The following is a 14412-nucleotide window of genomic DNA, read 5'->3' on the forward strand; positions in this document are numbered from 1 at the left end:
AACTCACATCACTGTATGGCAGTGGCAGCAGCGACAGCTGCAGCCCGCCCTTCTCTTCACTAAACTCACATCACTGTGTAAGGCAGCAGTGGCAGCAGCAGCTGTGACCCTCCCTCCTCTTCACTAAATTAGTATCACTATGTGTGGAACTGGAGACTTCACATCTCATCTCTAGCTAAAACAACTTCTATGAAGTTAAATATTTTGAGTCCTTTCCTTTTTTTTTTCACTCTCACAGCTGCTAACTATGTACAGGAGACTTATCTGTCCATGTACGGAGTACGCTTCACATGTATGTGGAGATTCCACTCATACCACTCTTCTAAACAGGATGGAATCAAATGCAATTCGTATTATAAACTCCTTTTCTCTAACTGACTGTCTTCAGCCTCTTTCTCATCACCACTCTGTTGCATTTCTAGCTATCTCCTACTTCTATTTTCATGCTAATTGCTCTTCTGATCTTATCAACTGCATGCCTTCCCTCTTCCCACAACCTTGCTGCACAAGACTCTACTTTCTCTCACACTTATTCTGTCCACCTCTCTAATGTAAGAACTGACCAGTGTTCTCAATCATTCACTCTTTTTTTCTGCTAAACTCTAAACTCCTTGCCTGCTTCTGTATTTTCTCCTTTTGATTTGAACTCTTTCAAAAGGGAAGACACTTATCCCCCAATTTTAGATGATCCTTTGGACATATCTTTTGGGGCTGGCATCTCAGTGGATTTTTTTTTCCTTGGTCAATGCCCCTCTCACAAAAAAAAAAAAAAAAAAAAAACGTACACTTCTATACTGCTGCTTCATGCCAGATTGTTTGTACAAGACACATCCATTCTCACAGTTCTAGATATAGCACTGGTGCACTGCCACACACCTGCATCACACCAGATGTGAAGACAAAACACATTTACACAATTCTAGGTGTTGTGGCCCCGCACATCCAAACCACAGCATTTATCACAAGTAACTCCATCCCAGCAGACCAGCAAAACAGCCCTCTCATTATGCACTTATTATGAAGATTCTGACAAATTTTATGTTGAGTCTGATGTACTTTCTCTTCTCTGTCAAGGGCCAAAGGGGTAAGAGAGTGGTGTGCATGTGAAAGTTGCACCTTGTCTCAGCTGCACCCATTTTAAGGAGACAGCGTTTTGTATATGTTTGTATGCATTTATTATTATTATGTTTATAAAGACATTCTTCATAAACAGCTGTTTTTAGTTAGGTATATATGTTTACCATTTGCCATCAAGTTCTAAATCACTCAAACTTCACAGAACGAACTGAATCTATTCAATTGCAATACAATAGAAGAACCAACTTGAAACTGCTTGTTCTAATGCCCATACAGTGGGAGACAGCTGATTTATTGTAAATAAGCCAGTTGCATAAAATCTATAAAGCATGAAAAAAAATATCAAATGCTGCCAAGACTGAATTCTATAGTTGGGCCTTGTTTATCCTCCCAAATTTGCAATTTTATATCTACTTAGGATGTATACTCTGATTCCCCAATAGACCTCCTATATGTAAGAAATGTAAAAACAGAACAGTCCCTAACCTTGCCATTGTGAAAAAAATAAAATAAATAAAGGAATTCAGTTGTGTTATGCACTCAGAGCTGCCTTAATAATGCAGAAGTCTTGTTTGTCTATGAGATTCTTAGAGATGATGTACACCATGATATTTCTTCAAGACATAAATTTCAAGATCGTCAAAGTACCTCTAAGGTTTTATGTTAATGATGGAGCAATCCACAACAGCTTATTCATTGTGGGGCTGGAAGTGAGTAGTTGTGACATGAGGTTGTTTTAAAATTACTGATTCAGGTTTCAGAACATTGAGATGTTTTAGCCAATTCATCCAATTACCATCACACATTGTTAACATAAAAAAAGTATTAATCCCCATTACCTGAACTTACAGTGGTCACAATCACCTGAAATTTTCTAGCTGTCCTTTCCTGATGCACTTAGCCAAAGGTAGGTCACAGCTCAGTTGGAGGCAAGTTCACAGAATCTACTTATGCCACTGCATATGAAAACTCCCTGAGAGTAACTACTGTTTTGGCAGGTATCTACTACCTCCTTCCTAAATATTGATCACCTTGTCACTCTTATCAGCAATATGATTGTCTTTCCATGAATCTGCAACACTCACTGGAGGACGAAGTAGACACCTGCCAAAACGATAATTACTCTCAAGTGAGGTCTAAAGCACTGTTCAGGGGGTGCGGTGAACTTATCATTAAACACAGCTGTGACGTCACTGAACGTTTCCCTTTGTCTCACAACACAAGGGGGCAGTCACAGCCTGCCCTCTAAAGACAACTCTCTTCCTCCACACAAAACTACAAGCACCTAATAACACACTCACCCTTCACTCAAAAATTTTAAAATCATCATGGCAACTCCTACACCAGCCTCGGAGTCCCCATCTGGGGAGGGGACCATAAATGTCCCCAGGTCGGACTGCCTTTCTGTCGACGACCCTAAGTGTCTTGACACCCCCCTCAACTTTTTCTACATTAACTTCTGCAACATTCGCAGTCTAAGATCTAATTTTCAATCTGTAGAACACCACCTCTCCTCTTCTAAACCTCATCTTCTTTTCCTCACTGAAACTCAGGTGTCTGAGGCAACTGACAGTAGCCCCTTTTCTGTTCCCTCCTACTTTCTCTATCCTCATTTTCGATCCAAAGCTGGATGTTGCGTTTATGTGCGCAATGACTTAACCTGCTCTCGTGCCCACACTCTTGAATCTTCTGAGTTTTCCACCATCTGGCTATGACTACAAATTCACTCTCATACTAAATTTATCTGTGCTGTATACCTCTCTCCTAACTCCTCTGAATATAAGAAATTCTTTGACTACTTAACTTCCAAAGTGGAGCACATTCTGACCCTCTTCCCTTTTGCAGAGATCTCCATTCTTGGAGACTTCAATGTTCACCTCCAGCTTTGGCTTTCCTCTCCCTTCACTGACCATCCTGGTGAACTAGCCTACAACTTTGCTATCCTCCATGACCTAGAGCAGTTGGTGCAACACCCAACTCGTATTCCTGACCGTCTTGGAGATACGCCCAACATTCTTGACCCTTTCCTGACCTCTAATCCTTCTGCTTATGCTGTCACCCTTTCTTCTCCGTTGGGCTCCTCCAATCACAATCTCTTATCTTTATCTTGTCCTATCGCTCCAATCCTTCCTCAGGATCCCCCTAAGCGAAGGTGCCCCTGGTGTTTTGCCTCTGCTAGTTGGGGGGACATGAGGAGGTATTTTGCTGATTTTCCTTAGAATGACTACTGCTTCCTTGTCAGAGACCGTCTTTGTGTGCTGAGCACATAACAGAGGTGATAGTGTCTGGTATGGAGGCGTACATTCCTCACTTTTTCTCGTCCTAAACCTTTTAAACCTTGGTTTAACACAGCTTGTTCTCGTGCTATACATGATAGAGAGGTGGCCCACAAAGAGTACTTAAGCCTTCCATCACCAGAATCTCATGCACTTTATATTTCTGCCCGGAACCATGCCAAGTCTGTTCTCCAACTAGCCAAAAACTCTTTCATTAAGAGAAATTGTCAAAACCTTTCAAGATCTAACTCCCCTCGTGACTTCTGGCATCTAGCCAAAAATATCTCCAATAACTTTGCTTCTTCTTTCCCTCCTCTATTTCAACCAGATCGCACCACTGTTATCACATCTATTTCTAAAGCTGAACTCTTCACTCAAACCTTTGCTAAAAACTCTACCTTGGACGATTCTGGGCTTGTTCCTCCCTCTCCTCCACCCTCTGACTGCTTCATGCCACCTATTAAAATTCTTCGCAATGATGTTTTCCATGCCCTCCCTGGCCTAAACCCTCGGAAGGCTTACAGACCTGATGGGGTCCCTCTTATTGTTCTCCGAAACTGTGCCTTCATGCTTGCACCTTGCCTAGTCAAACTCTTTCAGCTCTGTCTGTCAACATCCACCTTTCCTTTTTGCTGGAAGTTTGCCTACATTCAACCTGTTCCTAAAAAGGGTGACCGTTCTAATCCCTCAAACTACCATCCTATTGCTTTAATTTCCTGCCTATCTAAAGTTTTTGAATCTATCCTCAACAGGAAGATTCTTAAATATCTATCACTTCACAACCTTCTATCTGATCGCCAGTATGGGTTTCGTCAAGGCCGCTCTACTGGTAATCTTCTGGCTTTCCTTACTGAGTCTTGGTCATCCTCTTCTAGAGATTTTGGTGAAACTTTTGCTGTTGCCTTGGACATATCAAAAGCTTTTGATAGAGTCTGGCACAAAGCTTTGATTTCCAAACTACCCTCCTATGGTTTCTATCCTTCTCTTTGTAACTTCATCTCAAGTTTCCTTTCTGACCGTTCTATTGCTGCTGTGGTAGACGGTCACTGTTCTTCTCCTAAATCTATTAACAGTGGTGTTCCTCAGGGTTCTGTCCTGTCACCCACTCTCTTCTTATTATTCAATAATGATCTTCTAAACCAAACTTCTTGTCCTATCCACTCCTACGCTGATGATACCACCCTGCACTTTTTCACATCTTTTCATAGACGTCCAACCCTTCAGGAGGTAAACATTTCACGCAGGGAAGCCACAGAACACTTGACTTCTGATCTTTCTAAAATTTCTGATTGGGGCAGAGCAAAATTGGTATTTTTCAATGCCTCAAAAACTCAATTCCTCCATCTATCAACTCGACACAACCTTCCAGACAACTATCCCCTCTTCTTCAGTGACACTCAACTGTCCCCCTCTTCTGCACTGAACATCCTTGGTCTGTCCTTTACTTATAATCTGAACTGGAAACTTCACATCTCATCTCTAGCTTCTGTGAAGTTAGGCTTTCTGAGACGTCTCCACCAGTTTTTCTCTCCCCCCAGCTGCTAACTCTGTACAAGGACCTTATCCATCCATGTATGGAGTATGCTTCACATGTCTGGGGGGTTCCACTCATTCTGCTCTTCTAGACAGGGTGGAATCAAAAGCTTTTCGTCTCATCAACTCCTCTCCTCTAACTGATTGCCTTCAGCCTCTCTCTCACCACCACAATGTTGCATATCTAGCTGTCTTCTACTGCTATTTTTTATGCTAACTGCTCTTCTGATCTTGCTAACTGCATGCCTTTCCTCCTCCCACGGCCTCACTGCACAAGACTTTCTTCTTTCTCTCACCCCTATTCTGTCCACCTCTCACTCAAAGCAAGAGTTAACCAGTATTCTCAATCATTCATCCCTTTCTCTGGTAAACTCTGGAACTCCCTGCCTGCTTCTGTATTTCCACCTTCCTATGACTTGAATTCCTTCAAGAAGGAGGTTTCAAGACACTTAATCATCAATTTTTTACCACTGCTTTGACCCTTTTATGGGACTGGCATTTCAGTGGGCATATTTTTTTATTGGATTTTTGTTGCCCTTGGCCAGTGTCCTTCCTACATTAAAAAAAAAAAAAAAAACGAAGTGCTACATAAAGAAATCCATCACTACACAATGACAGATTATCTTAGTTCTTGAGAAATGTAAAGTACATAATGAAATATGAGATCAGTAACCATTACTCTCCTTTCTTCAGGTACCAATCAGTACAACTCACTACCACTGCTGCAAGATGAAACGGGTAAAGGTACACCTTGGAAAATATGGAAGAATCTAAAACTCATAGATGTGCAAGATCCACTATCAATGCAACCATATAGGTAAAGGAATATGCTGTTTCTTATTTTTCATACATAGATAAAATAAATTTTAGATTCAATGGACCACAATATTAGTTTTCAGATTTAGCAGACATTATACAAAAAAATACAGTAGAGTGTCAAATAGTCCACAAATCTGATGTATTGATTTGTACACTATTTGTCAGCATTGCATGCCTATTGGCTAATGAAATATCCAACAGTCAATGGCATTTATTGATATAGATGGTAGTGTGCTGACCACCAGTTGTGGGAAGCACATGTTCATGTGTAGCTGCTTCATGACCTCAATTTGCATGCTTGTTCCTGCCTTCTGCTACATGCTAGTAATTTTACTGAATTTTATATGGAAATTGTTGTAGTGTCAATATCCAACTCAGAATAGAGAACAGTGTTCATGTTGGCACCACTTACTAAGACATCACTGAACAAGGTCAATAAAAATATTATTCCTTATTGTTACTTGGTTTCTCACCCATATCCAAAATAGCATCAATGATACAATGACTAATGACTTCAAAGCAGTGTCTAGTGATACTGGATAGTGATGCTTATACTTTAAAGTTGTGTGAGTATTACTTTGGTAATATAAAATCATACTCAAAACTTTAGTTGCACATTTTTATGACCCACATATATTTATGTAGCAGAGTAGCAAAGTAATGGTAACTTGAGTTGCATTTTGTTTTGCTAATAAGCACAATTATGAGTAACATTCATTAACTTATGAGCAACATTGTAATGAGTAACAGTTATATTTTGGACTAATGATGCCTCTCTCTACCTATTAATGTGCTGCATCCAAGTCTACTGTATAACAATTTTCTAAATGAAAATTATGACACATCAAATGGTATGTTTCAATATACAATGAATTTAGAGAAATATGAATTAGAAATATTATCTACAATATATATATATATATATATATATATATATATATATATATATATATATATATATATATATATATATATATATATATATATATATATATATATATATATATATACTACAGTTAACTAGAGCAATGTGAGAAACTGAAAGTAATAAAGAAAATTCCAATATTCCAGACACTGGTGGAAATATGAGGGAAGATGGGGCAATCCAAGTTCCAAATGCCATGTACTGCTGGCAGGCCTTTGTGAACATGTCAAAGGGCCAACAGGAATACCAAGAAAACGAGTTAATTTTCCTTGTCAAAACATCTGATCTTCAGAAACTGTTTTATCAGTAGCATTTTTTCTCTCTCTCTCTCTCTCTCTCTCTCTCTCTCTCTCTCTCTCTCTCTCTCTCTCTCTCTCTCTCTCTCTCTCTCTCTCTCTCTCTCTCTCTCTCTTTGTGCAGTTTGTACACAATCTTCTGCTACTGCAGGGTTCACTACTGAGTTTATCTTCTATCACAGTGATCCTTAAAAATACAAAATTATGTTTACTTATGTTTATCATAATCCTGAAATTGCTGTACTAACTGAAAATCTCAAGACCCCTATTTCCTCTGAAGCACTTCAAGGAGTAAATATCTTTGATGGACATATTTTTGTGACTTGGTTTATTGAATAAATTCACAAATATTTCAAGGTACATCTTATCTAATTAGAGAAATAATATGACAGTAAAACAGGAAAACCATTAATATTTTATGACTTGAATATCATTTAGGTAGAAAAGCAATCTGTTTCTCAAAGTTATTCCTATGAATGTTGTCCTACATTTTCCCACAAATTCTGCAAGGCATTTCACTGAGAATGTTTCACAGTTCTGTAATTTTCATTTCATGCAGGACCAATAGTTCTCAACTGGGATGAAATCTGGCAAATGACCAGATCAAAGAAACAATTGCATATTATTTATCTAAGGAAAATCAGTTAAGCGTGACACATACACACACACACTCCAATCATGTTTACAATATACATAAATGATATGGTGGAATGAATAGAAAGCTATATGAGTTTGTTTGCTGCTGATGCAAAATTGTAAAAAAAAAATAGAGAAAGATGACGATTGCATGGCTCTATAGCAAGATCTGGAAAGGATACAGGATTGGTCCCTTAAATGGAAGATGGAATTTAACAAAGAAATGCAGTGACAGATTTTGGGAAAAGCATGAGAAGACCAAGAGGCATATACACAATGGGAAATGAGTGTATCAAAAAGAAAACAAGAAAAGATCTCAGGGTAACCACAGTGGATAGCTTGTCACCAGAAAAGCATATAAATAAAATCACAGCCAAAACTTATGACCTGTTAAGAAACATCAAGGCAGCTTTCAATTATACAGACAGAAATGACTAGGAAACTGATTACAATCCTAATAAGGCCAAGATTGGAGTATGCAGCCCTAGTATGGTCTCTAAACTTGAAAAAACACTAAAGAAGACTAGAAAGAATCCAGAGAGCAGCCTCAAAACTTCCTTCAAATTTAAGGGAACTATCATATGAAGAGAGACTGAAGGCATTAAAATGGACAACTTTGGAACAGAGGAGGGAAAAAGGAAATTTAATAGGGGTATATAAAGCTACAAAAGGATTAGAAAGAACTGACAATGAAGACTTGATTTGGGATACCAGGGTCACTAGAGGACATGGAAAGAAACTGAAAAAGAGCTACAGCAGGATATAAAAAACTCAGCAATGGTGTGTTGATGTGTGGAATGCATTGGATGCAAAAGTCATCAACACTAAAACCCTGCACAAATTTAAGGAAGGACTAGACATTTGTAGATATGGAGACAGGACAACACGAGCAAAGCTCTCTCCCTGTATGTTACAACTAGGTAATTACAACTAGGTAATTACACACACTCTCACAGCAGTGGTTGTGGCAGGTGGATGTCTCCATCTCAGCTCCAGCTCCTACCAGAACTTAGACCATATGTACAGGGTTAAAGAATGCTGTCCTATCTCCAGTATACTCGTAGATAATAGAGTAAGGGAAATAGTGTGGTAAAAATAACTATTGAAAGGAAGATTCTGGAAGGGCAGTGAACTTTTTTCCAACTGTAACTGGTTTGCTTAAGCAAACCACCTGTCTCATGGTTAAGATCAAGATAGCACAAGGGTTATCAACTTATTAGGGAAGCCATGCTAATTTTCTGTGATTCAGTGATGGGGAGCAGAATGTGGGTAGAATGAATAGGAGGTTATGGAAAGTAGTAGAGGATTATGTAAAATGAAGAAAGAAGGTGAGAGAGTTGGCTGGAGCAGTGAGAAACTGGAATCTGGATATGAATGGTGAGAATATGAAGAGTATTGTGAGAGAACTGAGGGACATCAAGCAATGAGAGGAGAGGGAAAATGAAAAGAAATTAAGAGAAGAGGTACAAAAACCTGCAGATCAAAATACTAAAAATGAAGCCAAGATTGCAACTTTAAAGAGGGCAAATGAAGAGCTGAAAAGTAGACCGGAGAAGGAGAATAAGAAGAGTAAGGGTGTTATGAGAGATAAGTGCATGATATAATGAAACAGGAAGCCCATAGCTGAAAGGAGGAAAGAGAAAAACGTAAGACTGATGTAAAGGAAATATTCAGGCAACAAAAGGATGAACATGATAAGCAGATTGAAAAAAAGTGGTTAAAATAATAAAGAAAAAGAGCAAATAGTAAGAGATACAGTACATAAGATGTGTGTTATGATATTTGGTGATAAGGAAAAGAAATTACCAAATAAGACTGTAAGAGAAAGAGAGGAACTTAAGAGAGCAAAGGAAATAGTAGCAGCAGTAGTGAGTGAGGAAGGGGAGGAAATAATGGAGCAAATACAAGATGTTCAGAGGATTGGCAAATATGCTGAAAACGGAGTAAGGACTCTAAAAATTTGATTTAGTACTCAAATGGCAGCGGAAACTGTAATGGCAGGGTTAGGAAATGCTGGAAATGAAAACACAACCCTATTCAGTGACATGTTGTTGACATTTCAGCAGCTGTGCTGTGTTCTTCGCCTCACCTCCGTGACTAGGCCACAGAGTAGAACCTGTTTTATTACTTCAGTCATGTAGGATATTTTTACTATTATGATTGCTTTTTGTTCAGCTGTACTGCTAGCTTGCTTTAAAACATTACATGCTTAAATACATAAAAAATAAAAAAATAAATAAATTTTCCTGAATATGTCCTGCTGAAATGGGGTGTGTCTTTCATGCCCATGTGTCTTATATGCCATTGAATACAGTATGTATTTTAGTATTAAGTAATGTTTAAATATACGAAGGTACCACTGTATTCACTTACCTGTAGCACAAAGCAGCCACCAAAACCAAGTCCATTCAGAAGCAAATTAGTTAACTTCTTGATGTGGTCTCTGTTGTATATGTCAGGGATAATCAGCACAGCTCGGTAAAACTGGAAGGAAAGACAGTCTGTTTGATTCCACATATCTTTCAAAAATTATTGTTGGATAAGATTCACATACCTTACTTTCCTATCACCATATGCAATAGAAGAGAATAATAAAAAGTACTAAGGACAAAACATTTATATTTGATATTCATAATCAAAGTCTTGGAGTATTTGTATTGAAACACATATGAAAAGAGCATCTGAGCATACTCTTACTTCAATAAATGTTATCAGAAATCAAACTATTCCTTTCCCACCTGAGGGTTAACCAAATTTGAAATTTGCACAAGCAAGGTTATGTAACTATCCCAATTCATCAAGCATGGAGTCAAGTTTATGTATCCATGGATTTCAGATGATTATTGATACAGAAATTAGTCCTCCTTTGGTTAGAAAAGACATAAATGGTCTTAACGAAAAAAAATGAGAGTAGAGATCGAAAGGTAATAACAACCATATTTTTTTCAAGACTGTTTTCTCTTTATACAGTGGCAGTATCATAAGTAATGAATTCTATGGAGAATAGGTTAGCCCACTTCTATCTTCACAAAGGAGGACACCCTGTTAGTACAACTCACAGAAAGAAATCAAAGGTGGAAAACCTTCCATTGACCAGCGTGTCTTTTTACCCTTTCTTTCCTTTTAGAATTTATTTTTAGGTGATATTTAGTACTCACATTTATTTTATTGATAAATGTTGGATACACAAAAAAGACAGTTTTTAGAGAACGGCATTTAACAAAGTAGTGGCCTGCCCATATCATTCTGCACTCTGCCTACCACCAGCTACAGGCTTCCTTATGGGGAGGCCAACATGACAACATGGCTAATGGCAGAAGAGGTTTCACCTTGCAATGGAATAGTCAGGATAAATTTGAGAGTGGCTTCAATTCATGTAAATGGAATGAATGTGGATGGAAGAAAAGAGAAATAATAAAAAATGTTATGAAGGGAAGGGTATAACAGAAGTCCAAGAAACTTGAAAGATTAAGAAATAAGCTACTGCATAAAGGGAAAAGACAGTGAAATGTGGGGTGAAGTAAAAGGAGAGGTTTTTTGAATTGTGGATGAGAGAAGCAAGGGAAGAAAAAGAAAGGTGTCCTCAACAGTATGGATGGTAAAGGCATATGCCTGGCACAGATATATAATAGTGTGGACAGCTTAAAAAAAGAAGGGTTAGTTAGGTATGTGTGAATTGTGTGTATGCACCTATAGATATAATCGACTAAAGAAGAGAGGAAATGAGAAAATTTTGCCATAGCATGAATTAATGTACAAGGAAAATTGGAAGAAGAATAAGGGTAGTGTTAGTTAAAGATATGAATGGAAAGGAAAGGCTGAAAGTAGTGAGGTAGCAGGTGTAATAAGAAAACGGCAAATAGATGGAATGAACGAAAATGGGGAGTGTAGAAATTTCCACTTGTATCACACACAATATCAATGTGTTATGGTTTGTATATATATATGGACTTGTATATGAATTATAGATTATTATATTATCTAGTTAAATTTACTAAGTTAAGAAGAACTTAGAAGTTTAGAACCACTGGATAATCCCAAGGAAGCTGTCTTAGCTACAAAAAACATCAAGCAGCCACTGGCCAGGAACCCAGTGACTGCAACTCACCACCACTCACCACTGGCTCAAACAACAGCTAAGTTATCAGTTATCTATAATTATATTGAGTGATGCTTTCTGTGATTATGTGTTAGATGGGAGACGCTCTTTTTTATGTAGGACGAACACCGGCCAAGGGCAATAAAAATCCAATAATAAAAAAAAAATAACAAAATGGGCCACTGAGATGCCAGTCCCCAAAGAGGGTCCAAAACAGTAGTCAAAAATTAAAGAATAAGTGTCTTGAAACCTCCCTCTTGAAGGAATTCAAGTCATAGGAAGGCCAAAATACAGAAGCAGGCAGGGAGTTCCAGACTTTGCCAGAGAAAGGGATGAATGACTGAGAATACTGATTATCTCCTGCATTAGAGTGGACAGATTAGGGATGTAAGAAAGAAGTCTTGTGCAGCGAGGCACTGGGAGGAGGGGAGGCATGCAGTTAGTGAGATCAGAAGAGCAGTTAGCATAAAAAAAGCAGCAGAGAGATCAGAAGTCAGGCGTTCTGTGGCTTCCCGGCGTGAATTGTTTACTTCCTGAAGGGTTGGATGTCTACAAAAAGATGTGGAAAAGTGCAGGGTGATACCATCAGCATAGGAGTGAATAGGGCAAGAAGTTTGGTTTAAATCATTCATGAATCATAAGAAGAGAGTGGATGACAGGACAGAACCCTGAGGAATACCACTGTTAATAGATTTAGGAGAAGAACAGTGACCATCTACCACAGAAACAATAGAATGATCAGAAAGGAAACTTAAGATGAAGTTACAGAGACAAGGATAGAAGCCATAGGAGGGTAGTTTGAAAATCAAAGCTTTGTGCCAGACTCTATCAAAAGCTTTTGATATGTCTAAGGCAACAGCAAAAGTTTCATCAAAATCTCTAAAAGAGGATGGCCAAGACTCAGTAAGGAAAGCCAGATCACCAGTATAATCGACACAACCTTCCAGACAACTGTCACCTCTTCTTCAGTGACACTCAACTATCTCTCTCCTCTTCACTGAACATCCTCAGTCTGTCTTTTACTTATAATCTGAACTGGAAACTTCACATCTCATCTCTAGCTAAAACAGCTTCTATGAAGTTAGGCATTCTGAGATGTCTCCGCCAGTTTTTATCACTCCCCCCAGCTGCTAATTCTGTACAGGGGTCTTATCCGCCCATGTATGGAGTGTGCTTCACATGTCTGTGGGGGATGCCACTCATACTACTCTTCTAGACAGGGTGGAATCAAAAGCATTTCGTCTTATGAACTCCTCTCCTCTAATTGACTGTCTTCAGCCTCTCTCTCATCACTGCAATGTTGCATTTCTAGCTGTCATCTACTGCTATTTTCATGCTAACTGTTCTTCTGATCTTGCTAACTGCATGCCTCCCCTCCTCTCACGGCCTCACTGCATAAGACTTTCTTCTTTCTCTCACCCCTATTCTGTCCACCTCTCTAATGCAAGAGTTAACCAGTATTCTCAATCATTCATCCCTTTCTCTAGTAAACTCTGGAACTCCCTGCCTGCTTCTGTATTTTGGCCTTCCTGACTTGAATTCTTTCAAGAGGGAGGTTTCAAGACACCTATCCTTCAATTTTTGACTACCACCCTTTTCTGGGACTGGTATCTCAGTGGGCTTTTTTTTATTGTTTTTTTTTTTTTTTTGTTGCACTTGGCCAGTGTCCCTCCTGCATATAAAAAAAAAAAAAAAAAAAGGTGGTGGAGCCTCCAGTGCCCATGTCCAGGGAACTGGAGATACTGATGCTTAAAGTGACTGACAGTGACAGTAAAGGTGTATTGCTCATTGGCTGTTATCGCCCCTCCTCACAAGGAGCAGCAGTGATAGATTTTTTGACAGTGAACCTGGACACTATATGATGTATATGATGACAACCAGCCAGTGTAACAAAGTGGTGATTGTGGGTGATTTGAATCAACACACTGTGCAAAATGCCTTCAACACCTTACTAGTGGTGCATGACATGCAAAACTTCACCACATTCCCCACACAGGTCTGGGTCGTCCCTGGAGCCTGTGGTGATGGACCTCCCCGCCCACACAGTTCATTGCTTGCCGCTGGACTTCATGAGCTCATGAGACCATGTGGCTGTGCTCACCAACCTCCACTTTCGCAGGTCACGTGAGGAGTGCTACACCCACACCCTCTGAAAGTGGGAGGCTGCCAATTGGGAAGCAATGCGATCTGCTCTGAGGGAGATGGACTGACAAGACATGCTCTGTGGTGACACAGACCTGCAGATGAGGCGGCTCACTGAGATTCTCCATACCCTGCAGGTCCACTGCGTGCCACACGCCCAGTACAAAACCAAGGCTCCTGACCAACCTTGGTTCGGACCTGAATGTCGCACTGCCTCTGACGCCAAGTACCACGCCTGGCAAGCCTACAAGAGACACCCAAAGGTATGAGACACCCAGTGTATCAGGGACACTCAGGAGTAGGCAGTAGAATAATGGAGGAAGAACCTCAGGAAAAAATTGAGAGGTGGCCAAGTGGGGACAAAGAGGTGGAGCCTTGTGAAGGAGCAGAAGGGCGAAGAGCAAGTAACCACCATCCCTTCTGTTGTGCAAGGAGACGGCAGCATCGTTCACACTGCCCAGGACAAGGCTAACTTATTGGACAAACTCTTTGCTGGGAAAATGTGCATCCCTGACCCTGATAAAACTCCTCCCACTCTCCCAGAAATTATAAAAGAAAAATTAATGACAGTTAAAACTAGTGAAGCAGAAGTGAAGACAATACTCTTAA

At 39.4% G+C, this 14412-nt stretch overlaps 2 protein-coding genes across 6 annotated transcripts in view; one reads left to right on the forward strand and one right to left on the reverse strand.

The window, feature by feature from the left end:
• The window catches only part of LOC135111735 (uncharacterized), a 32493-nt gene extending 22577 nt beyond the window's left edge, over positions 1–9916 (forward strand). For both annotated transcript variants that reach the window (XM_064025418.1, XM_064025408.1), the window contains 2 exons: positions 5580–5703; positions 6777–9916. In XM_064025418.1, the coding sequence (XP_063881488.1) occupies positions 5580–5703; positions 6777–6915 (263 nt within the window). In that variant the 3' untranslated portion in view covers positions 6916–9916. The remainder of the gene's footprint in view (positions 1–5579; positions 5704–6776) is intronic.
• Positions 1–14412, reverse strand: part of LOC135111742 (actin-related protein 8-like) — a 301644-nt gene that overhangs the window by 209072 nt on the left and 78160 nt on the right. For all 4 annotated transcript variants that reach the window (XM_064025446.1, XM_064025438.1, XM_064025431.1 and 1 more), the window contains one exon: positions 9936–10046. In XM_064025446.1, coding sequence (XP_063881516.1) covers positions 9936–10046 — 111 coding nt within the window. The remainder of the gene's footprint in view (positions 1–9935; positions 10047–14412) is intronic.

This window comes from Scylla paramamosain, chromosome 2 (genome assembly GCF_035594125.1).
Source record: "Scylla paramamosain isolate STU-SP2022 chromosome 2, ASM3559412v1, whole genome shotgun sequence".
Taxonomy (NCBI): Eukaryota; Metazoa; Arthropoda; class Malacostraca; order Decapoda; family Portunidae; genus Scylla; species Scylla paramamosain.